We start from the raw sequence: 27,304 nt of genomic DNA on the forward strand, positions 1-27,304 counted from the left end.
GGTCCTGGGCCGGGTGTCTTTAGGCTATTTTTCTGCCCTTTCGTCCCTTTTAAATATAAATTTCCTAGATACTAGGCAATTAGACTTTTTAAAAAGAAGTTTTATATAACTTTACAGAATAGATATTCATTTAAAACCCTCAATGTATTAGGTTTACAACAACCAACTCTGATTTTTATACAGATTTAAATATGTACTATTTATTAGAAAATAGTATAAGAAAATGATTACATTAAGTCCCTAAAAAGATCACGACACTAATGTTTTTAAAATAAAGATTTTAGAATTTTATTAATTACTAAAAGAAAGAAAAATAATACCAGGGAAATAAATTAAATTTAAAAACCAATATTAAACCACATTTTAGCATAAAAATGAGTTTTTGTTTAAATGAGAATGATATTCCTATCCAGTTTTTTGTTTAGGAATGAATATTTTTTACCCTCGTGAAAATTTTGAGCCTAAAAATAGAAATTGATTAATTAACTTTTACATGCTTTGATTGGCTGTGGCTGTGAGTTTACTTGTCCCTCGGGTAAAAAATATTCATTCCTAAACAAAATGCTTCATCTATTGCAATCGTTGTAAAATAATAAAAATCCCTTTATGAATTTAAGTTAATAAAATCATATTTTTTTCTTGAGTTTCTATTAAAACAAAAAAATAATATCTCGGACTTCAAATGTACATGATTATTTATAATCTTTAATTCGTAATTCATATCTATTATAAACATTTAAAATACATTAATTCATAGTTTGTTTCATGTTTACCTCGAAATAAATTATATAAAAATGAAATAACAACAAATAACAATACAACAGTACGTTCGTTACGTTTTAACAGGACCTAGCGTTGTACTGTGTAAAGGAAAGGGCATATTTTTTCATTTTGTTCATATAAAGAGTCAGCTGTAAATAGTCGCATTTCTTAGGATAAAGCTTTTCTCACATAAATTATATCGTGTTAAAATTTATTTTCTAGTATAGTGTAAAGCATATTACAAATCCTTTAATAAGTTAGCTATGAATTGTTGAATTCCTTAATATAAAGTTAGCTTTCTAGAAATTATATACTCAAAAATTTTTAAAGTTTTTTGTCAGCTGGAGGAGTTCCTTTGTCAGATTTACGAAAAAGGGGTTCACACTATACTTCTTCTCTCCTAATTCTATTGTTTTTAATATTGTAAGACTCTCAGATTTAGTTACCATACAAAATACATCTTTTTTAGTTTCCTTGTAGCACTTTTGTACTTTTCTGTACAAATGCGTAAAGCTTTTCTTATTGACCATTATTAATATTATATTTAGAAATAGATATATTATATGATAAGGTTAAAAATAGAAAAAAAACTTAGCCAATAGCAGCTATGCAATATTGTTTACACCTATCATATGATTTCTAATTCTTAATTTATCTAATTATTATTAGAGAGAGTAATACTGATTTATAGAAAAGCTACAGTGATAAAACTTAGGAAGAGGGGGGGGGGGGGGGCTACTTTGGACTGTTTATTAAATTAGTACTAAAGGTCTTATAATAATGTTTTCTTATTCGTTGGCTTAAAAACCTTCGTGGCTTTTATAGAATTTTAATTGGTTTGTTCATTTAGTTGAGTGTCCAAATATTTCAACCAGAAATTGAAATCTACAGAAGGGGTACTTTTTGTGTATCATCATTGGGAATGTACATCAATTTATCGGTCATTGTCTTATCCCTTTAGATTTCTGGATAAAACTGTTTCAGTTACCTCTAGCAGCGGCGGTGACTTGGCACTGTGCGGTGTTGAGGCAGGCGAGGGCGTGTCGGCGGCAGCACGGGACCGCTTGGCCGGGGGCGGAGCTCCAGCAGTTCCGTCCGCCGATCCGCGGCCGTCAACTGTGGCCACAGACGCGGCGCTGGCCCCGCCCACGGAGGAGGGACCGTTGGTCGTAGTGTGACTCGTGGCAGAGGTGGACTGTGGCAAGCCGTGCACACCACTCCCTTTCTTTGGCACTGATTCGGAAGAAGTCTGAAACAAGATTAGCTTTTATCAAAACTTACGCCTTGGAAATGAAAAAAAATATTTCAGAAATGCCAACTTTAATACAGGTAGACAAAGTGATACCATTAGTAAGAACTCACCCCCCCCCCCTCAAAAATTTCTGTGCACGCTACTGATTAAATTTATTTTCTCGTATATAATTGTACATTTTATATATTCTCGGAAAGCTGTTTATAAAACGATGTGAGACATCCCTATTCCGATTCCATATTTTTAAATCCTACATTTTGGTTTATTTTTGCACTGATTCAGGTATAACACAATATATTAATGTTTCACCTAATATTTATATGTAAAAATTATGACATTGGATGCTTCTAGTTACAGGAAAGAATTGAGAAATGGTCGCAAATTCATCATCATTGTCCTTTCCCTCTCCTCCCTGATTTAATATGAATTCTTAGAATTCATTATAATAAAATTTCACCAAAATTTAAAATGTTTCTCTCGTATAATCATATTTTTAGGTTAAATCAATTTATATTTGAGAAATTTTTCTTTGTAAAACTAAAAAACATAAAAAACATAAATGTGAGGGAAATGAAAAGAATATCCATAAGTAGCGAAGCACAAATAAATGAAAAATAGACAAACAGACAAATTTAGATATAGAGCATATGTTCAGTATCATAAAAGGTGTATTTATTTCCACAAAATAATTTAGACGTGTATCCTGAACACCAGCCGAGAAACTTACATTCCGTTCCTCACAGACGGATGGATGGACATTATAGAACCTAGAAAAAGTGTCTAACTTTTTGTCTTTGTGACGTAACAAAAATCGAAGGATGAGAGGGGAGGTGGGAAAGGAAACCCCTAAAAAAGAGATGGATTTTTGTTACGTCACAAAGATAAAAAGTTAAACACTATTACTAGGTTCGACATAATGAATTATATATAGAGTAACTTCGCACATTGATTTTATTACATTTGTCTGAATGTCTAAACTGTGCATTCTTAGAGTTAATATCTTAAGTATGACGAAATGCAACCTCTAGTTTCTTAGAATCTAAACATTACTACTAAAAACCTAAGTAATGCTACTGTAGTTTCCTAGAATCTACAAGTAATACAATAAACTGAAGTATCCTAGGATCTGAACACATTACTGCTAGAAACCTGTATCCAGTTACCTGTAAGAGTCCCTTGATCCTGAGCTCTTCAGCAGCTGCCAGGAAGCTCTGTTGGTCCTCCTGGTTCACGTTACTACTAGAAACCTGTATAGTTACCTGTTAGAGTCCCTTGATCCTGAGCTCTTCAGCATCTGCGAGGAAGATCTGTAGGTCCTTCTGGTTCACGTTACTACTAGAAACCTATATAGTTACCTGTGAGAGTCCCTTGATCCTGAGCTCTTCAGCTGCTGCCAGGAAGCTCTGTAGGTCCTCCTGGTTCCTATTACTGCTAGAAAACCTGTAGTTACCTGTGAGAGTCTCTTGATCCTGAGCTCTTGAGTTGCTGCGAGGAAGCTCTGTAGGTCCTCCTGGTTTACGTTACTACTAGAAACCTGTATTCAGTTACCTGTGAGAGTCCTTTGATCCTGAGCTCTTCAGCAGCTGCGAGGAAGCTCTGTAGGTCCTCCTGGTTCACGTTCACCTCTCCGTTGTACATGAAGTTCAGGATGGACACCATGTCAGAGTTACGGATACTAAAAAATGATATATTTATGTATTGACATTTAGAGGATTTTCACAATTAAAATTTTATTATTGGTGGCAATGTGTGACACTTCGCACTATATTGTATTAACTATTTTAAGTCAGCGAATGAGAAAACGTGGACTTAAAACTGTCTGTAGCATTACTATTTACAGTCGAAGAATTTACCATTATATAATTTTGATGTTGTCTACTGGATGTAGTTGTGTATATCATTCTAGTTTATAAGGTAGTAAGGTTTTTTTCTGTCCATTAAAATCTCGGTGAAGACGAACAAACGATTTAGTTTTCCATTTCAGGGAAGCTTTTCATATGTCATGGGGTGGTTTCAGGCTATGTTATTTATAATTTTTTAATATAAGCACAATATATATGTAGCGTGTGTATGTCCCAAGATATCTCGTAAACGACTTTACTGATTATTATAATGCGACAACCCCCGATAAATTTCCAATTTTCCATACTAATAATTCACTAAACCTTTTAGAAAATTTCTTTGAAATCTAAATAATAATTTGACCTTAGTCATAAAGTAATAATTTTGTTTTGAGAATAAGAATTCTATTTAAATAAAATAATATCATTGCAATAAGAATTTAAAACATTGTTTTGAGAAACCTGAAATTATTTTCAAAGATTTACCAAACAATTTCAATATCAATAAATAATATTAAATATCGGATTATAAACAATGTAAATTTTACATAATTGTGTGATATTTAAATAACATTAATTTTCAGTTTAAATTAAATTTGTGAAAATATTAAAATAATATAAATTTAGAAAGAAACATCTATGGCTGAATTTTTATGAGAAAAGATTTTCTATATTAAGAGCGCATCCGTCCGTCTGTCGTACGGAATGATATGACGGATAGCACTTACGATATTTTCTTTTCTATACTTAATTTGGGGTAGTTTCACGAAAGGCATTTGAACTTAATTTAGTGAACCGCATATATTTTCCTGGTTAATTGGTTAAACTACATTTATATGGCATATATTTAAAAGAATTTCAATTTTCTACCATGTACTTTTTAAAATATCAAGACTTGAAAATCGTCTTTTTAAATTGCATATATCACAAAAATACGATATTTTCAAAAGTACGTGGTAGAAAATTGTAATTCTTTCAAATATATGCCATATAAATACAGTTTAACCTATTAACTAGCAAAAAATATGCGGTTCACTAAATTAAGTTCAAATGCATTTCGTGATTATGTATTAAATTTTTCTTCAATTTAAAGTAATCCTATTATAAAAGTAAAAGGATGTCTGTCTGTCTTTGTGTAATTTAAGCTCTCTGAACCGATATGGTTCTCTTATATAGTGTAGCTCTTTATAGGTCCTAGAATGGATGGTCAACTTAAACCGTCCACCCTTTCCTCAAGTGCCCCTGGAGGCCACTAGGGGCGTAGCGGCTAGTGTTAAGTAAAGCAATAATTATCATATTTAATATTTAATTAAACATGATGGATTTAAACTGTTTTTACTTGACAGAATCTTCTTATATGCTGCATCTAAGTTTGTTAATTTTTGCATCTAAATAATTTCATTCATAAATTTTATGTTTAAAGGGCGTTGCTACTCTAAAATTAATGTTCATCTATCTACTTTTTCAAACATAATTACTATTAATGTTATTATCCTTGTTGTTTCATCCTTTTTTTTTTGAAGAATCAAATTTGAATATATTTGAATATAATTTTGAATATGATGTTATTTAATTAAAATATTTTTCAATCCCCGGAGTTTTACATTAATATTTACATTATATCAAAATATTCTCGTTTCCCCAAACGGGGACCGCCAGCTGCCGAAGCCGCCTTTGCCCGCTGATAATTCAGATGGGTATTAACCATAAAGATCGTAAAAGAACCTTAACAACCTTTGTTTTCGGGCCCTTATTCTTCTGTAAATCTAAATCTACCCAATAATGACATAATAAAAGAATATCATGTTGCTAAAAAAGCACCAATTACATGAATTATGCTGTCATTGTTACAAAAACAAGAAAAAATAGCCGCCTTTTAAAGCTGCAGTCATGCCTTGGCGGCTGAAAATCCCTACTTAATTTTACCCTCCTTTCCTGGGCTTAATTTAATTTCTAGAATATTTATAACAGAAATTTTGAAATATTATTAAATAATCCCCCAGTCCTTTTAGGTAATGGGTAATGGAGAACATTACCCCCCCCCCCCATCGCCTTAAAATTTTGGGGAATTTTAAATTTTAAATGGGAGATTAATTAATTTTGAATTATCAAGGTTTTAACGAAAGATCTTAGCATTTAAACAAGGATGATTTTATTAATAACACCGATGTATATACAATATACATGTGACTTACAAAAAGAATATCAAAGCTACACTTTAGTTTAAGTAGGACTTTTTCGTTCATCTTCCTACTCATAACAGTACTTTAGCAATAAGTAGAGATTTATACAGAGGGAAAGATGATTTACTCGGCTGCTATTAAAGATTTAAAAAGCCTAAATTTCTGGAGAAGATTCTCATGTCAAATAAACACCTACTATATGACTCTTTTTGTTTCGTTAGTCCGTCGGTATGGGGTTTTTAATGTGATGTAAAAATGTAGTTTTCCTAGCTCACATTAGAGATAAAAAGCTAAAAATTCTTTTAAATATTATCTTATCCAATTGTCCTCTACTCTATAACTGGTTTTGTCCGTTTGACTGTCTGACCATTAGCAATGCTATGTGGTAGAGTTTTGTAGTGCTCATGTGCCCTGCTACTTATGATTGCTGTCATTCTTGTTACTAATTTGTATGCTCATATTTGTTAAATAAATTGTAAATTGTACAATCTTAAAAATTACATACAGAGCTCTGGGTTCTAAAAAGGAATTGATAAAATGATTTCCGCAAATGACATATATTTTTTTCATTGATACAAGATCTTTTTGTAATACTACTAAGTCAAATTCTGTCCTTTTGATAAAATAATTAGATGTCTATAAGGGCCTTGCTCATAATAGAGAGTTGACATCAACATGGCCTAGAACCCTCATAAGATATAGTAACAGCATTTCTAAAACCAAATCCTAATCTGACATTCAATTTTTAAGATAATTTGCATCAGAAAAATCTTACTTATAGAAAAAATATGTCTTATTTTGATTTTATAACAGTTTTATTGTAACAAAGGATACAGGGACAAGGCACTGGACGATAGATTCACAACCCCATTTATACTAAACAAAATTACCCTCTTTGATATATTAAAATAATTATGGTATCAAGTCTGAATTAAACTTTATTTATACCCAACAATTTTAAGCTCACTAATGGCAAAAAATGGGGGGGGGGGCAAATGCCCCATTCGAACGCACTCTCATGCTCCTTCTTTTTTTTTGCGAATCTTTATCCGTTGATCCGCAATGCTAACCAGATTAAAAGGTCATTTACAAGCAATTTTGCTGACGGTGTAATTAAAATTTCATATTTCATATTCAAATTAAATCATGATCTCAATGCACTGTTTGTCTGTCTATCTGTCCGTTTGTGTCTGTCTGTCTGCATCTGTTAAACTTTATTGCACTGTTTGGGACCATAATCATAAAAATGTACAAATAGATATAAGTTTTTAGCAATGAAGCATTATCTTGGGCAATCTTAAATCATTATATATTGAATATAAACAATAAAAATTGTATATCAACGCAATGTTTTTAGGTTTAACATGGTATCTGTTTGTTTGTCTGTTGGTTTATCTGTGTGTTTGTCGGTAGTTGTATATGTCTGTTTGTCTGTCTGTCTGTCTGTCTGTCCATCATGAGCAGATAAAGAGAAAGGGAGGGAGACATAAAATTACAATATTTACAAAATGGAGATTCTTAGAAAATAAAAGCTCTAAATTTTTAGCCCCATGCAAAAACTAAAAAATCAACTTTATAACTTTATGCAAGAAAAATAATGAAGTTTAATACAGTATTATATTTAGAAAAACAACTAGGCAAAATATAACTATTGGGTAAACATTTAAATTATAAATAAGCACAAACATTCACATTAATAATCAAAATAAACCAAAGTTTTGATTTATATTTATTTGAATTTAAAAAAATGGCCCATAATCAGATGGACATACGGAAAGACAGATTCTAGTTATAGGGGTTCTGCGCTACATATCAAATACACATTGATATTTTGACCCTTTTAATAATCTTAAATGAGTCTAATGATATTGCAATCTATTATTTTAACAAATATGATACTTCTCATTTCAAATTTTGAGGCTTGAGTCTTTATATTTCATTCATTGATTCCAAGAGTAAAGGGGTAAATAAATAGGTCAAAATATTTTATTTATTGCATGGTATTATGGACAGCTTTCCGCGGATATTAAATTTTAAAAAATGTCATAACTGGTATTAATTTTATGTTTTTTTTTTATTTTAATATTCCTAGAAAATTGTCTGTAATACGATGATTTTTAAGTATGGCTGAGAACCGGTTCTAACCCATAATTTTATAGAACCATTTGTGCTGTGGTTATATCAACATGAAATATAATTAGAAAGAGTGGGGGAGGTCGTATATACCTCCACCAAAATGAAAATTGAGGGTTGGCTTGCCTTCCCCTTTTATACAAGAAAAAAAAACAGTGCACGCCACTTTATGAAGACTTTTGTTTAAATTGATATGGTCGAAAATAATCTAAATTAGGTCTTAGCTAACATATTATCCTATTGCTAATTTTTTATCAACTCAACATTAGGACCAGTAATAAACATGACGAAAAATCAATGCTTAAAAGAGACAAATAATCCTATTCTTTTATCTCTGAACAATTTTTGTTATAATAATGAATTTAGCTTTGTTCCGCTTATTAAATTATTTTAATTAATTATTTGATATTTTAATTTTATTCCGAAAAGTAATTTCTATGTACTTTAAGTTTTATTGTAGCGAAGCTACTCTGTGATTCACTTTGGCAGTCTGTATGTATTTACGGCTATTGACTATTGTATGAGACTAAATTTCTTTTAAAACGAGACCAATGAGCTTCTATTATACAGCTAGCTACGTCCCTCTGTCTACTTAGAAGCTGACTTGAGTTTCATTATTATTATTATTCACTTTTTATGGATATTGTCATCCTTATTATTTCAAATATTAAATAATCTTATTTCAAATTTAAAATAATTTATATTGGTAAGAGATAGGTTTTATTAGATTTTTACTACGAAAAACTAAAAATAATGAAAATGGAAATCTTCAAAAATTAATCCTTAATTTTGAGCTTCCTATTTAACAACATAGCTACTCGTGAATTAAGGCGTGTCTGTCAGTAAGTCTAACTAAAGAAAATACTAGACAAATATTAAATTTAATGTCCTTAATTCTTCACACAATTTGTATGGCTTGATTTTTTCTGTGCTAGAATGAAAAAACATTTCCTTGTTTTAAAAAAGTTAAATATCATTCTTAATTAAATTTTTACAATTTTGTAACATGGGTATAGGGTGAAGTTTAATCTAAAGTCAAGAAAACAAAACATTATTACAACCGGTTCTACCTTATTCTCTTCCCCACTTTCAGTTTAGAAGTGTGACGCAAATTTCAGATCCCAGATTTCGCGATTTGAAAAAAAATTATCTTTATATTGTAGCGAATTAAATAATCTTGCAAGCATCGCTTTTATCTTATGAAAAAAAATCAGCGAAAAACGAGATCTGAAATTTGCGTCACCCTGCCAATATGACGCAAGTCGCATGACCGCTACGACCGTGGCAATATTTTAAACCCAATCGGGTATAGAGATATTACGCTTGGAATAATAGTACAAACTTATTTGGGAGGGAGGCGACAATGGACAATGCAAATGGTACTTCCCCCAAAGCTTTAATGATTGTTCTGTCATTCGCTAACTTAAAACTTTTGGGTGTATTATTGAATTGTAGAAGAACAAGGATGACAACACCCATAAAAGCGAAGCACTCAAACGGTAGGAAAACGGACATAAACACTTGTATAGTGTCAGAACTGAATAATCATAATAAAAATGTATAAGAGTCAAAGCAAATTGTAAGTAAATTGGTTGAAAAACTGCTTGATTCAGGATAATGTTTATGGACATACTTACATTTTTAGGACTTGATAATAGGGTTGCTTCGCCTTCTACATTATACTTTGTTGTCCCAGGTATCAATATACCAAAAATCTGATCAATCGGATGATTAGATCACATAAAATTTGTTGTTAGAAAGTAAAAAAATCAACATGTTTAAAATAGACGTACGAGTTGCTACGCTTTCTAAATCGTACCTAACTATTAAAGGAATCACCATGCAAAATTTGAAATCGATAGGACAATTCTAACATTTTTACCATTCTACCAATGATTCTTTTTATCTACACTAGTGGCTTCGCCCCTAGCCTCTAGGGACTTTGCCCCAAGAGGTATAATTACATCTTCTATTACCTACCCAGCTGAAAATGCGAATGGATCGCAAATTTTTGTAAATAACCGGCGAATTCGCACAATTCGTAAAAAATCGTAAAATTTCTTAAAAATTCGTAAAAATTCGTAAAATTCGTAAAAATTCGTAAAAATTTGTAAAAAAAAAAAAATAGGGGGGGATTTTTTTGTTTTTGGGGGGGTTGGGGGTGTCCCACCCCCCAAGAAAATAGCTTAAAACCACCACAGGACCAATAGGTATATACCCTGAAGAGTAGAATCCGATTGGTTTAGTGGTTACCGAGATCTTAAGCTTCAGACGGACAGACAGACGGACGGACGGACAGACATCAAGCTACTTTGTATTATAGATTAAGGGTGATTTTGTTTATATTTATTTTGCGTCTATGTTCCAACCCATAAGATATCTGAAACTTACCCTCTCAAGAAAATGATGGGATGAGGATGTGTGCTTCCCTTGAGCATTGCGCGGAAGAGAGGGCTGCAGGCGCATAATATCAACTTGTGCGCGCGCACTCGCTCTGCATCGCATACCTAAACAAAACAATCCTTGAAGGCGCGTGCACAGACATTTGTTCTGGGTATGAGCCATAGAAGGGAATTATCTTTGATTAAGGCAGTCCTTTCTAATTTCATATCTCTGAGGAATGATTACACCCCACTAGACCACTATTTTTTAATATTTTTTTTCGGGCTTTTTTGACCATTTTTAACAAGTGAAAGAGGTGGAGGCAAAATAAATTTCATCAGAGGAAATGTCCTTTATAAATATTTTGGAACTTTCTTTGGAGGTTTGCAGGAAGTTATTATATCCTAAATTATCCCTTTCTGCACATTCCCCTCCCTCAAAAATGAAAAATAGTTAGCCTGATAAATATATGCCAAGTTCACAAACAACTTTTAGAGGTCGAAAGATTTATTCTGTAGGGCAACCTAAACAAGTACAACTAACAAATGACATTATAAAATCGGTCAACCTAAAGCTTCTTTAGGTCAACCTAAAATTTCCAGAGGTCGACCTATGTCTGTGAACTAGGCTATATTCTATCTTAATCTGAGATGACATTTCTTTGTGTTTTAATATTTAGATATAGCAAGCCATGAGGACTAAGTAGATTAAAGAGCAGTTTAACAAAACCATTCTTACCAGTGTCACATCTAAAAAGTCGTCTTCGTCCCGTATGTCTGAGAATGCCGCGGTAATATTTGAATGGAAGTCATTCCAACGAAGACAAAACTGTTCTGTCCCCATTCTGAAATAAAAACAAATAGTTACTACCTGAAGGTTTATAGGTGAACTATAATTATCTATATATAATCATGGTTGTCAATGTGAAAAATAATTTAGCTAGGCATACAAAACAGAAGAATGAAATAACATCATGACATGTATCAAAAGCCTGTGTTAAATCAAAAGTTTGCACAGACTATTTTGTATCGGAAATTTACATTATATCCTTAATGCTTTATCTTATATATCAAGAAACTAATGAGCATATCTAAAAACATATAATATTTCCTTTCTGTTTTGCTATCAAAGTTTAGTTTAAATTTGTTTTCCAATACAATTGAAAACTTAGGTTTAGATTTGTATCTTCCTAGTTTTAATGTTTGGACAAGCCCAATTAAATTAGGGGCTTAATGTTTTTGAGGGTGTGATGCAACCTCCAAGATAATATACTTTTAATAAGATGGTTAGGTTGTTTGATAAGAAACAATAAAGATGTAGAGCGATCATTCCCGCCGTTTCAGAGATCTCATAGACACACACACACACAACTTACTACATTATCTTATAGAAGAAATGAAAAATTTAAAAATATTGATTACTGATTAAAGTAAATCAGACAAGCTTTAACATATTTCCTGCGTTTTACAAAAATGCTGAAATGTTAAAAGAATTTCCCTGTCTATCTATCTATCTATTTACTACGTGTTGTGTATCTTTCTATCATCTATTTATTTTTAGCTATCTTTTTATATCTTGTTGCCCTCTTTATTTTTTTTTATTTCACAGTGAATTCAAAATTTAGTTGTATGGACAAAATAAATATTGAGATAGCAAAATAGCAAACAAATTAATGGGCCCTTAACATTGGTGTGTTAAATCCTTCTACTAAAGTAACAGGATGTCTGTGTGTTTGTCTGTGTGTTTGTACCGAAGGGTTTCACTAACCGCTGAACCGATCGGGTTCTCCTTAACAGGGTAGCTTCTCATAGGTCCCGGGAAGGTTTATAACTATTTTGGGGGAGGGTACCACCACCCTCCCAAGAGAAATCGCCCCTAGAAAAAAATACCCCTCCCAAAAAAGAGACTTGAACGAAACATAAACCAATTATTTCTCTAATCAGATATTTTAAATAAAAAAAAACATTCAAAGTGCCACTAAAGGCCTCTAGGGGCGTAGCCGCTAGTGATAATAGTAAAGGAGAGGGGAAGGCGCCGTTTGTGCTGTTGTATTATTATGCAGTTCTGATGATTACATATTAATATTCACATGTAAAAATTAATGTACATTTATGTTGACATACATTTTGAATGAATTCTGATTTGTTGACTATATGACTATTTAGTGTAAGTTGCCATAACTGACAGTTTTTTGAGATATTTTATATCAGAAAGTCTTAAAACATTTAATTCAATTTAACAATAAAGTAGCCTAAATTTATCCCTAAAACCATCCTATTGATTTTTTTCTAATTTAAAAAGTCAATCTTTTCAGAGGTTAGCTAGATTCAAAGATATAAACAAAAAATATTTACTACTTTTTATTATAGGAAATTATTAAGATTGCAGCCTTAAATTGATAAAAAAAACAGCAAAATATTTTAACAGGTTTTTATTTTTTTTGTCCAATTTTTTGAGCACCGTGATTATTTTAAGGCAAAACCTTTTCTACTTTTAGTAAAAAGTTGAATAATTAATTTTCTATGTAAAAACAGATAGATCTTGTCCAGATTTGAGGCTTGTACAAATATTCCCCCAAAATTGAACATTTTTAATAAAATTTTAATTATTTTTAAGTCTGGTGGCTGCGCCTATTGTCTCTAGTGTCTAGTTAGTTGTGTAGCTTTTATTTAAAAATAGCTATACTTATAAAACCTTTTTGGGTTTAAGCTGTAATTAGTGTAAAAATTAGTTTTCTTATAAATTACTAATAATATTAAAATACCGGCTTTTTATTTGTATTTTTATTTTGTTTTTATTATCTTGTGACAAGGATGTAATCATTCCTAAGTATACCTATCTTTAAGTAGGATTATATGTCCTCTGAGATAGAACTTAACATGGTTTAACTTTTAACTAATGGGCAGGCCTAATATTTTTTGTAGTTCACTTATTTAACCCAAAAGTTTTTTAGAAGATATCACACTATATATCTAGTTTATATGGCTGTTTTGAGACCTTAAAATGTCCCAAATAGGGGCCTAAAAAGTCCTAAAACAATGATTTTATATTAGCACTAAATTAATATAAAATTTATAATTGAATTCTAACTTCAACAAAAGAAGAATTATTACTAATTAGTATTTTTTATCATCTCTCTCTCCCTCTCTCTGTCTCTCTCTCTATTGCTCTCTCTCTCCATCCTTTTTTATTTCGATTAAAATTCTGTGCACCATCGGCCCCCGCCCCCCATTTTTCGCCCACTTCCTCTTACCTTTTTTTCCCCGTTACTCTTTTTTCGCCCCTTTTTTTCATCCTCCTAAAATTGCGCCCTATACTACTTTTGTCTTTTCAGACAGATTTCCCTTTTATATGATTAACCCCCCTTCCCACACTTTAAATAAGCGCCCCATGCACGTCTCCCCCCCCTCGCCCCTCTAGATCCAATTAACTTTATTTTAATAATTAATATGATTTGATTAATTAAAGTTTTGTGTTTGAATAACATTTCTGATGAGGGGGGGGGGGAGAGCTAGGCTAAATTTTGTGAGATATATATATATCTTTAATTTATAAATGGTTTTATATTATGTGATTATAAAATTAAACGAGAAAAAACATGAAATAGTGGGAAAGATAAGAATGAAGAAAATTAAGAATGAAATTTAAATAGAAAAAAATTAAGACCTAAAATTTTTAGATCATACAGCTCATACAACATAGATTGAAAAATGTATAGATAGATAAAAAATTGATAGATAGGTTGATGGATAGATAGGTTGATGGATAGATAGCTGGATGGATGGATAGATAGATAGAAAGATGAATGGACAGAAAAATGAATAGATGAAAAAGAAAAATAAAATGAAAAAAATAGTCGAAGAAGATAAATAGAGAGAAGAAGAAAAAATAAAAGCTGTGAGTGATAAGGTTGGATGAATTATGGTGTTTAACCTTTTTCTTTTCAAATTTTTAAAAATCATGGATAAAGACATCATTTAACTCATCAAAACAATACTTTATCTAGTAGAATCTAGGTAATCTCTCTAAGTTCGAAAATACATGATAAAAATATAAACTATCCATGCTTTAAATAAAAAGCCTAAAACCATTTGACATTTGAAGATACATTTACAAACACCCATAGTTATGACAATTCTATCTCTTTTTAGATAAAAATTATTGATGGAAAATGTTAAAAACTGCTTGTTTGTAACACCTAACAAAGATTGAAGTAAAGTTTTCAAAATTTATAAGCAAACGAATGAGAGACAGTTTTTATATAACTTTAGGAAGCAGTACATTTCTAAAATCCATTGTCCCCTCCCCTCCTGATTCCATGTATAATAGGGACTACTTTTTTTTCATTTTTACTATCCCATTTTCTCTGATGTTTAAGCTTATAATTGAACTTTAGTTTTAATTAATTTTTAATTTTTAACAATGTTCATTAACTCTTAAAACATTAGTTGGAAATCATTCGTTTGTAGCGAAGCTACTCTGTCAGTATGTCCGTCTTGTAGTCTGTTTAGCGGTTTCCCTCATATTGAATTGGACCACAAAAGAACTTTTGAAAAAAACACCTATTTTTGATTTTTTTGTTAGGAAAGGTTAGAAAAAGCCCGCCGGGTTATTATCCTATAGGAGTAATGGCCCAGAGGCTATAATAATATCTATGTTCGTTAACACTTAGGACATTTGTTAGGCCTATAAAATAGCTTCGCTTCTAAAACGTCAAAAAATAAATATTTTGATTGGTCAGTGCAATGTTTAAAAAAAAAAAATACTTAAAATGAGTTTGATCCTTAAAAATGTCACTTGAAATGCGCACAAATATTTAAAATACATTATCTGATTTATTTCAAGGATATCAAGGATAAGACTTCAAAATTTACTATAATCATGAAATCACAAATCAGAAAAAACCTGTACTGTCAAATATTTTTTAAACACCATTAATATATGTTTCAAATCGCAGCTTTTAGTTAGAAAAATGTATGTTGCATAAAAACATGTGAGAATATTTTGTGATTTATTAACAATACATATCGAAAACTTTCTTCTTTATTTTTACCTATCTTTTAATATATGTAAATTAAATTAATATGATTTATGTCATTTAGACTGATGAGGGTGCAATGTCCACCGAAATATATTTCAATAAATAGCTGGGAAGTATCAAAGACTTTTTCACTCAGTGAATTTATTATAAACATTTTTAGTTTCTTATGCTATGCTACTTATCAGCAAAATTATACTTGCTTTATGTTATTTTTTTTATCCAAACATGAATCCTTTAACTCCCTGTAATTTTAGATTTTAACTGATGTAAAAAAAAAAACAAGGATAAAAATTTATAAGCAGCAAAGACAAAAAGATTATGCATGGACACACGGACATACGGACTAAATCACAAAAACTTTTTCACACAAAATATGCATTGGTCTTTCGTAGCATGCACGACAGACCGACGGACAAAGTAACTTATATACTGGATCCTCATAGTTACAGGGAATCAACACAAAACAGCTGTTTTCTTATGTGTTCCCAAACCGTTTCTTAGCGACAGACGTACGGACAGATATTTCGTATTATAGAGTAGCTTCGCTACTAAAAAAACTGATTTTACCTGATTCAAAAACAGATTATCACTTGTGGAGAGGAGAAACTGTAATTGTATTAGGTCATGCCGAGTATCCAGTCACAATTAAAATCACAACAACCTTACTCTGTTTTATTACATTATATTTTACATTTTTAGGTTCTGAAAAAAAAAACATAGGTTATTAGCAAAAAAATGACATTTTTCTTTAAGCAAATGTCAGAGAACAGTCAACTATAATACAGTAAAAAAAGAGAAAATATTGGGATGTTAAGCAGGAATCGGGGTGGGTAAGACAATAGCCTATGAATTGATGTAGATTCTCAATGATGATAAACAAATTACCCCCCAAATTAGTGTAAAAGTTATGGGTGGTATAGTTTTTCTATTATATAATTATTGTCTTTTACATGACTAATTTAATTATATTCTATAATTAGTCGACATAAAATAATAATTTGTCAGTTTTCACAACTTTAGTTAGGAAAATTTTTAAAGTAACATTTAAATATAGAACTATAATTACGTAATTTATATGAATTTAGTTTAATTTTAATCTAAAGGCGTAAAAAACATTATTATATAACATTAAGTTTGTTAAAGAAACATTTTAAGTAGCGTAGCTACTTTATTTTAGTAAGGTATGTACGTCCAATCCAAAAGTTAAAAGTGACAGTAATATCCTTGACAAATTTTAAAGATTAAATAATAAAAATATTGGATAGGTAATCTTTCAGAAATGTCATATTTTGTGATTTATTGACACTTCCTGTTTTTTGAACCAACTATATAATATTAAAATTTCAATCTCTTGATTAACTAAATATTTCATCTCAAAGTCCTCCTTATTAAAATTTTTAGTTGTTTATACCTCAGCTACTTTTGAACACCATTGTGCTTGTAAGTTCATAAAAATTAATGAAAATAAAAACTACTGAATTATTCCTAAAAATGGCCACAAAATATCTGTTTTTAAGGCAAGTAAGGACAAATATATTCAAAGAAGCGAAGGATTTTTTTAAAAATTTGCTTCCAACTTATTTACTGTTATGATTATAAAAAAAGAGAAATACTTCTTAATGAAAGTAGTTCTATTAGATGCAATAATTCTGTTCCCTTAACTAACCGTCTTCACTAACCTAATAAAACAGACATGCTATTTGTTATAGAGTAGGTACAATTCAGAAAAAAATGGTAAACGTTGTTTTGGATGGCAGCCGATCAAAATTTATTACATCAGCTCATGTAAATACTTCACAGATTTTTTAAAGTAGCACATATGCTCTACAATTCCATAATAAGTCAGTCATATTGATTAATTTTAACTTTTTGGGGGATTTTTGTGTGTTCGAACTTAAATATCATAATAAATTATATATTTAAAGAATTAAATTTGCTTTTGTTTTTTTATTACCATAAACATTAGTCAGAAACAGGGGCGTCCAAGCTTTTTATTTTGGGGTGGATAAAAACTTTGTTTGGGGGGGTAATTTGTGTTCGCCGCAAATTTTTTTTACCCCCCCCAAAAATTTTTACCCCGGGGGTAAAATTTGCTTTGGGGGGGGTAATTACCCCCCCTGAAATCTGTTGGCAGGGGTAAATTTAGTTTACCCACCCCCCCAATATTTACCCCCGGGGTAAAATTTTTTTGGGGGGGGTAATTTAAATTTTATTAAATATATAGTATTAAAAATGCGCGCGAAGCGCGCAAAAATTTTTTTATTAGAGATTTTTTATTTTGGGGGGGGTATTTACCCCCCCAAAATTGTTTGGGGGGGGTAAATACCCCCTCGTAAATGGTTGGGGGTGCCTACGGCACCCCCAGGGTAGGGGTAAATTTTGAATGGGGGGGGTAAAAGCAAAAAAATTTTGGCACCCCCAAAACCGTTTGGGGGGGGGGGTAATCGCCCCTTTACCCCCCCCCCCTTGGACGCCTATGGTCAGAAAGGCGATACATATTATAGGTATAGATTTTATGCAGTAATTATTTGTGCTAAAATTATTTTTGCCTCAAACTTCGAGGAGAAAAGTATTTTTATTGGAAATAATTAGAAACATTAGCACTCTAGACATACAACAATCAGATTTTTTCCTAAAGATTCAAGTTTAACAGGTAGAAGCTAAACTAGCTTAGCTATTCTAAACAGATTTGTTCTTGTTTATTTTTTTGTGATATCTGTAAGAGTGTTCATTCAAATCTACAAATAAACTTTTTAGATTAATAATAATATTTATTCACGACTACGCCCCTAGAAGCAGTTCAGGGGGGGGGGGGGAAGAACACCCCTCCTTATTTTCAATTTAAGTTTTAAAAAGATAAAGTAGAAAATTGGAGGAAATTTTTTATACAGATGATTTTCTTGGGATTGTGAAGGAGAACCATATCGGTTCAGCGGTTAGCGAGATCCTTCACTACAGACAAAAAAGCTTACTACTTTATATGATAGGATTGTTGAACAAGGTGAAGCAGAATTGTTTGCTTTAATAGTCTTTTTCCGGGAGTTTTAGCCTCCAGAAAAAAATGAAGTAGTTTTGCGGTATTGATTTAGCACCATTAGTAAATGTCATGCAAGCAAAGTGCATTTTTTTGTAAATTTTTGTGTTGTTACAAACATTTTGTAGTTTATGTGTATAGTGGTGAGGTTTATGCACTCTTGTAGCACACAGTATGGCTGCCAGCCGTTTGGGGTTTTAAAAAATGGATTAAAAAAAAAATTAAAGTTGCTAAAATGAGAGGTTTGAGGGAGATAAACACCACTTTATCCCCCCCTCTCTCTATATTGGACATTTAGGAATCAGTCTCTATTTTTTAGGGAAATTTTAGTATTGGTTCAGGACAGGTAACTGGTTGGGTGGATATGAGCCATCCTTAATGTATAAATATGCAAATAACCATTTTAAACAAAAGAAAATTTTAGCTAATTCTTTTAACGCCATACTGTTGAATATTTTCTTATTTTCAAATTGTGGCATGATTTAAGATTAAGTTATATTCTATGCATGGATATGCAGGGATACAGGGATAGGACAATGGACAATAAACAAATGTTTTATGTGTGAAATGCTGTTTTGGTATCTAGAAATGGGGAAAAGAAAGGTTGTAAATTAACTAAACCGCCATTGCTGTACCCTCCCTGAAGGATATGTAACAACAGTTTTTTTGCCAAAAATATTTCTGAATTTTTGCTTTAATGTAAAAATTAAACTGTTCTTAGTTGTTAAGCTACTCCATAAGTTTTTTTTCTTGTATTTCACAAGAAATTTGAACTGGAAAGTATAAAAATCTTCTGTAAAATGTAGCATTTTATTAAAAAGCAATGATTGTACTATATAAATCGATATATTATTACTTGGATGTTGTAGAAGATTTTCATGTACTCTAAAAATCCACTGGCTAAAATAACGCTAACCCCCATCCACCCCCTTCAATCCTACTGGATAAACGAACTGACCTATAAATGAGATCTATATTAGAAAGCTCAATTGACGACAAATATTCCCCTGTCAATATATCCAAATCAATTATATATATTTACAATATCAATATAAATAAATATCTAACAATTATCTTATATAATTATAACTATGTAATATAACAATAATTATTTATTATATTTTTATCATTAATTGTGTACAAATCGTTAATCGCCATGATTTATTTCAAAATTTCATACAGCAAATTGGATAATTATATAGACTTTTTGGTTGAAATATAATAATACTTAGTCTTTATTATGTTTAAGCATTCCTATTAGAAATCTATATCTACCAATTAGATATATACTATTTATGCTTTAAGGTATGCCTACTGTAGACTGTTTACCAAACTTAACTGTACATATGTTGAAAATAATTATCGGTGTCTCCAAAAATTATCAAATATTGTAAAAGTACTTTTAGTTACATTCTTTAACATTAATTTCTATCTTTCATATCAGTAAGGATTTTAAAAGACTGAATATTTTTGGTAAACCATTTTAAAATTTTGAAAAAAACAGCGATAGAGGGCTAGGGCAATGGACAGTTAATAATTACAGCCTCTAAATTACGTTAAAATGTAGATTACAATAATCGATATAATATTACTTGTATGTTACACCAGATTTTCATGTAATCTAATAAAGTACCCAGCTGGCTAAAATAACGACACCCCTGAACCACCCCCTTATCCCATCCCTCCTACTGGATGAACAAACTGACTAATAAAATAGGTCCTTATTAGCAACCTAAATTAACCAATACCCTGTCAATACATCCACGTATTCTATATCCATTATTACAATGATTAGCAGAAAACTTGGCCATTTATGTTAACATAAAACTTCCTATTTAACAGGGTTTTATATAACAATAAGTCTTTGGAAACCCTGTCTGTCTGTCGACAGATAATGAGCCTCATTTATTTTATATTTTTCCTTTTTTCATCCAATAACATCAAGATAGAAGAAAATAACTAAATTTGGCGAGACACACAAACATTTTAGTCTTATGTACTTTGAATCAGCTGTGACCAATTAATTGAAAAAAAAGTAATATATGTGTTATTTTGGTGGGTTTTCGTCAGAGGATGAATTGATAAAGCACTTTAAAACTTGAGAATAAAATAACATACTATATGTATAACTAGCAGCTATGCCCCTAGTATTTAAAGACAGAAAAAAGGTGCTAAAAGATAGCTTAAACCCATCTCAAGACTTAATCTGAAAATTTAACAACCTAAAACCAATACAGGACCTATGTAAAGCTTACCTAAAGTAGAGAACCCAATCGGTTCATTCCCTATTGAGATCTTAAGATTAAGACAAAAAAAAACCTTACTACTTTATATAATAGGATTTGAATGTTTCAGAAGGGTACATTTGAGTAAAATTTTTTAGTTAATATCTTAAACGTCATGCTCATTAGTAAAATTTCGCCAAAAAATGCCAATGGGAGAAAAACTTATTCTCTCACCTCCCACTCTCCACAAATAAATATTCCCTGAAAAAAACATATTTTACTAATAATTTTCCTTTACATTTATAAATAGAAATTATTATTTTTTAATTCTATGAGTATTTTTACTTTTTGTAAATAATATTAAGGATTATGTTTAGAGATTTATACATTTTGATTTGTGATAAAGAAGATGCAGATGTGATTTTTAAGGCAACCAAAATACGTAAGGACTAGAAAAAACTTTAAATTTAAAAATCAAGGACTTCCAGGAAGAGGGGGGGGGGGGGTAATATCACCTCCAAAACATAAAATATCAGTTTTTGCAACTCTAAACCTTATGACAAATTTACTGATTAGCACAAGGTTCAATTTTAACAAGGATGACAACATCCATAAGTAGCGAAGCACAAAAATTATGAATGGATATTGGGAAAAAATTTTTATAGAGCAGTGTCTACAATAAACATTAAACTTGATAGAATAGGGAAAAAACGAAACCTTTAAAATCATGAAAAATTAAAAATCTAGGAATCGATCTAGCACCACAATTAATGGACAAATCTTAATGAAACTTGATTGAAATATGTAAAAAATGGATATATTCATTCCCTGAAAATTTCAGCCATCAATTCTAAATAGGAATCAAGAAAATCTCGAAAACCTAAAAATCTAGGAATCGATATAGCACCCCAATTAATAAACAAATCTTAATTAAACTTGGTGAACATATGTAGAATGTAAAATTATTTAATCCCTGAAAATTTCAGCCCTTGAAAAGAAATTAAGAATATCAATAAAACTTAAAAATCTAGGAATCGATCAAGCATCCCAAATAACAGACAGATGGACAAAACAATGTATAGAATATATGGGCATATGTCATACAAATCTTTCCTAAAAATTTCAGTTGTCTATCTTAAATAGGAGCCGAAAAAATCACGTTTCCCCCAATTCATTCATTACGGACATTCGGAATTATAGAGTAGCTTCGCTACTACTAATAATAACATTTTATGCAAAACAATATTTTCAATACCTCCCAGAGAAAACAATTTCATAGGAGGGAAAATTTACCCCGTGCAAAAAATCATAGGAAGGAAAATTTACCCCGTGCAAAAAAAGCCTAATCTTTTTTGTGTGACATCCTTTAGCAGCCCAGCTTAGAACTTTGATTAAACTGTACAAATTTTGACAAAATATGAAATACTAATGGTAGATCTAAATATGTGTTGAAAAATAATTTCTTGTTAACAACATTTTCCCTAGATGAAATTAATTTCCTTATTAGATTCTTTTGATCTGTGATGAGATACATTTTTTTTTACATTTTCAGTATATTTTATATTTAGCTCAAAGTTAGTTAAAAATGTTTGTTTTTGATTGTGTGTGTGTGTTATTTAGTTTTAGGGGAATGACGTCAGGATTAAAAGTCATACATGTAAATAACACTTAATTTTTAAAATATTCACATATAAAAAGGTTTTTAAAATGCTAAAGAATTAGGACATTGCCCTTCACACGTTGACAAACTTTTTAGGTTGTTTATTTTGAATTTTAGTACTAAATGTAGTAGTTTTTGTGATTTTTTCTGAACATTACTTTTAAATACTATATCTATTGATAATCTAATTAATATCTTGTATCTACAGTCTCATGTTGATATAATAACAGCATAAAGTCTACAAGTAATCCCCAAGAACTTATGCCTTTATTTTGTAAATTGTTGATTTGTTTCATAGTTTTTAAAATTGTGTTATGTTTATGTAAAGAAAGCAAGCTAAAGTTGGGGGGGGGGGGGATTAAAAGTTAGTATGATATGGGCATGTTATAATAGTTTTAGATTGTGTTATATTAATTCAGGTATAAGGTATAACCAAGAAGTTATAATTAATATTTTGGGGGCAAATGGAGAGGTCGTCAATTTAACTATTTGTTGCCCCCCAACTACAGCTGCAAAACCACGTATATATTTCGTTATTGGTATAAGCTGATCAGAATCAGTATTGCTGTTTTTTAGTCAATGCATTTCTAGTCTCACTATTTAACTGCCTAGCATTATAAAATTGGTAATACATATTTTAAAATCTAAAATTAAATTTATTTCCCATGCTACAGCATAATTTGTTAAGAATCCCAACTGTAGTAAAATAGAAAATATCTTTCACCTACACTCCAATATAAACATTCTTATTATTAATAGCCTAGCTGCTCATTAACTTACATACACAATTAATTAAAGATTTTTAAAATTATGTTCATATTGATACTAAGGCTTATGTTACAAATGAAAACTTTTAGGTTCTTTTTTAAAAACTAGAATTAAACCTATTACAAATACTTAAAAAATAAAATACTAAATATATAACTAATTATCTATTAATTTTATCTATTGTTAAATTTAGATTCTATGGCACAAATTTAACAATATACTTTCAAAGATTTTACTCATTCTTGTTAACAATTTATTTATTTAAAAATATTCCTTAAAGCTTTCACAAAAATTTACTCTGAAAAAGTTATTCTAATCTTTATAATAACAAAAATTACAAGCTTTATTTAGTTTTCAAGATTTTGCTTAGAAATTCAAATTTGAAACAAAAGTAAAGATCATTTTGAGAATAAGGTTATAAAGTTCGAGAACCATTTTAACTTGATTAAAAAAACGATATTACAAACAATGAGTTATGACAGGTATTGTCATTAAACTCATTAATTTTGCAACATTTAGACAAAATATCTTTGAGCATACCTAAGTACTGCATTAAACTCTTTTTAGCAAATAAATTCTTGTCTATAATTCAAGCACACATATTTTTCAACTCAATTTTTACCCCCCTTCCCTTTTCTTTAAAAAACATTTAAATGCCTTAGTTTCTCCTTTAAATTGTCTGTATTATATTCAACTTTTCCCTTGGACAAAATACACCCCCTCCCCCTTACTCAATTTTATCTCTCTCTGCACTTTTTATCCCCCCCCCTCCCCAACCCTACCTCATTCATCCTCCGAGAATTTCTTTTTGAACATATGTAATCAGACATTTTGTTATCTTCTGTGCGTTTCTCAAATTGCCCATCCTTCCTTTCTGCATGATTCCAATTGGGCTGCATATTTTCCCCTCAATTCTACTCCGCACCCCTTTCTTTCCCCCAATTTTTTTCTCTCCAGATATTTGGACATTCATATAAGTTTAGGTCAACTCATAAATAACATTTAATTGTGTTCAAATAATTTTTCTCGGTGGCATAAAAAAGATTAGGATACAATGATGACCCCAAATCTTTTTTTTGCATTTTTTTGCGGTGGGTAATTTTGTTTGGGGGAGAATATATGTCCCTGTAAATAATTGTAAATGTTATTCAACTAGAAGAAATCAATGCATGCATCAAAATTGCAGGGATTAAGGGATAAGTCATTTCTAAAAAAAATCCCCAAAATAAAAAAAATATGTTTTTACTTGCATATTAATTTCTTCTTTATTTACTTTATATGACAAAAAAAACTTTATTTTCTCATGTCACTTTTTCTTTTAATTCATGACAAAATTATGCATCCCCCCTTCCCTTCTATACCTTAGCCCTATTTAAAAGGAAACTTTGAATCATTGGTTCATATTAAAATAGAATGTCTTATTTGATACTGAATTAAAAATTCTTAAAAAGTTTGACTGTTAGTCAGTCCGACTAACTGACTGACCATCCAACCGTCCAACTTTTTTTATTTAGTAGAAATTAAAAAAAAAAATCAGTCATAATTATTGACATTACCTGCTGAAAATTGATCATAATGAAATATTATGCATTATATATATCTAACTTTTATGAATTTAAATAAACTTTAAGATATAAAAAGAATGATTTTTTTTTATAAAAGAATAGTGTCCCTTAATTCCCCAAAACATTAAGCCTTCCCTTTATATAAAAAATTGAACATACATATAAAGTAAATCAAAACTGCTATGCGAATTGTAATGCCAAATTTTAGACAAAGCTAAATTTGAATTTAAAAAAAATAATTGGTAAAAACTTTTTTGTTAAAAAATCTGTCTATTTTCTTAAGTGAATTTAGAAATGCCTCAACATTTAAAAATACTAATTTTAAATAAACAATCAGAAAAGGTCAAAAACTTTTAAACTTTCATTTCTATTTAGAAATTAAACTTTATTATTTCATGTTAGGATATATTTTTCTAACCTAAAATATGTTTATTTTGTGAAGGTTTAATTTAAAAATATTTGAAAAATAATTAATTTTTTACCAGTTTAAATAAGATTTTATATTTTGTTTCCCTAAATTTTTCCATTTCTCCGCTCTAAACACGTTTAAGCTTTCTTTTTATTTATTTATTTCTAAAGAATTTGTTATTTTCTTTTCCCTCCCCTCCCCCCCCCCCCCCCCGCTCAATTTTATATCAGCCTCCTTCCCTCACTTTTACAAGCAAAGCTTTGCAATAATTTGGCTTTTGTCTGTTTGGTTGTAACTTGTAACTGACGGTTTGCAGTTTTGCAATTCTATGGCTTTGTGTTAAAGCTTTTGAAAACCGTAAAAGTGTCTGACTATGACGTCAGAAAAAATTAACAATTAACCAATGAGAAGCCAGTATTCACATTGGTAAAATATACAGCGGCCTCTCATTGGTTAATTGTTAATTTTTTCTGACGTCATAGTCAGACACTTTTACTGTTTTCAAGCTTTTCTATAATATAATTTTCTACAAAAATGTCTTTCTGTGCGACGTCATTTTTTGCTTTGAAAGTAAGGCAAGTAAAATTGGTCATTTTGATCATAAACCTTGATTTTAAGACACTTTTTTTCTATTTTTCTAGTCATTTTAACCTATTAAGAGTAAATTATCTATTTTAGATCTTAAGATGATTATTACTTAGACAATTAGGGATGAATTAATGAGCTTAGTATTATGTATTACATCCGTATAAATTTGAATATCAAAGAAATTTGTAGTATAATTTTTGTCTTGATTTTTATGGATGTTTTTATCCTTGTGACAGCTTGACTTAGTTACTTACTTAGAAATTGGGAATAAAATTTTAGTTATGAATTTTGCACAGCTTGCGTAGCACAGAGATATACCAACACAAGAAAAACTAGTATTATGTTTCAACTTTTCCACCATTCAAATTCATAATTTAGTATCATTTTAATATTGATATTTACCACAGAATGCAATAGTACATAAAGCATCCCTATCCTTGATTTTTTGTGTTAGCTACAAAATTGTAATAATTTTATATTTTGATATATGACGAATTTTTCTGGCAGGCTAAGGTAAAGTTTTATACAAAGTTTGGAATAAGTCGAGTTAAATCTTTCAGAATATGTAACCCTCCCTTTTTTGTAAGATTGTTTTTATTTTTTTGGCTGTTATAATATCAATATAAAGAAATAAATTCATTATCAAAATAGCGTTTTACGATTTAAACAGTATTATTATTAATATTGTCCATAAGGGCAAATTATTCATAATTTAATCATAGGAACTGAAAATAGAATTTTTTCTGATGTAGAAGAAAGAAGGATTGTATATTTATAAAACTAGCATTTTTTAATGTCAATAGTATGTCAATAATCGACACAAACCTTTTTAATTGGGAGTTAACACAATATTCTTGGTTTAATAGAGTTAAAACATAGAAGTAGATTTCCCAAATAAAAGATAATAAAAGAATGACTTACTTCAATCTCAACGTAAAGCTTTGCTAGAAATCTCATATTTTTTGTGGGAGTTACTATTTCTATATAATAATGTATGGGAGAAAAATTGGTAAAGTTTTAAACTATAATATTCATAAAGAATTAACAAAAAGGTATAAAAAGCCTTTACAATATCATACATGCAAAATTTTGTCATAGATAAATATATATATCTGTATGCAAAAATGTCATGGTTAAATTTGTCTGATAAGATCCCTGAAACAGCTAGACTTTTTCAATTTAATGACATTTAATAATATAGTACATAGATGACAAATCTTGGTCATGTCTAAAAGCTAAAATATCCAGTTATCTTAAGGGATAAGATAAAAGGTGATAAATTATTATACATCCCCAGTTATGAAAAACAAAATTACCCCTTTCTGTATATCAAAATAATTGGTTAAAATTTTAAGACTCTGTTTTGGAACCAACCAATCAAATTTTAATAAAAGTACCCAAAGTTTTTTTTTAACACGAATACGTTCACGTGGTTGTATAACTTTGGGTAGCAGTGTAATT

The 27,304-nt window shown here is 30.3% G+C and overlaps 1 protein-coding gene across 1 annotated transcript in view; it reads right to left on the bottom strand.

Annotated features, from left to right (window-relative positions):
• The window catches only part of LOC145322744 (uncharacterized), a 28,816-nt gene extending 12,518 nt beyond the window's left edge, over positions 1-16,298 (bottom strand). The window contains exons 1-5 of the mRNA XM_080164993.1: positions 16,162-16,298; positions 11,292-11,397; positions 10,563-10,678; positions 3,563-3,689; positions 1,751-2,011 (exon numbers count right to left, since the gene is read on the bottom strand). Of these exons, the coding sequence (XP_080021119.1) occupies positions 1,751-2,011; positions 3,563-3,689; positions 10,563-10,678; positions 11,292-11,396 (609 nt within the window). The 5' untranslated portion in view covers position 11,397; positions 16,162-16,298. The remainder of the gene's footprint in view (positions 1-1,750; positions 2,012-3,562; positions 3,690-10,562; positions 10,679-11,291; positions 11,398-16,161) is intronic.
• Between the last annotated feature and the right edge of the window lie 11,006 nt (positions 16,299-27,304).

This window comes from Acartia tonsa, chromosome 6, assembly GCF_053477335.1.
Source record: "Acartia tonsa isolate MP-2025a chromosome 6, ASM5347733v1, whole genome shotgun sequence".
Classification (NCBI taxonomy): Eukaryota; Metazoa; Arthropoda; class Copepoda; order Calanoida; family Acartiidae; genus Acartia; species Acartia tonsa.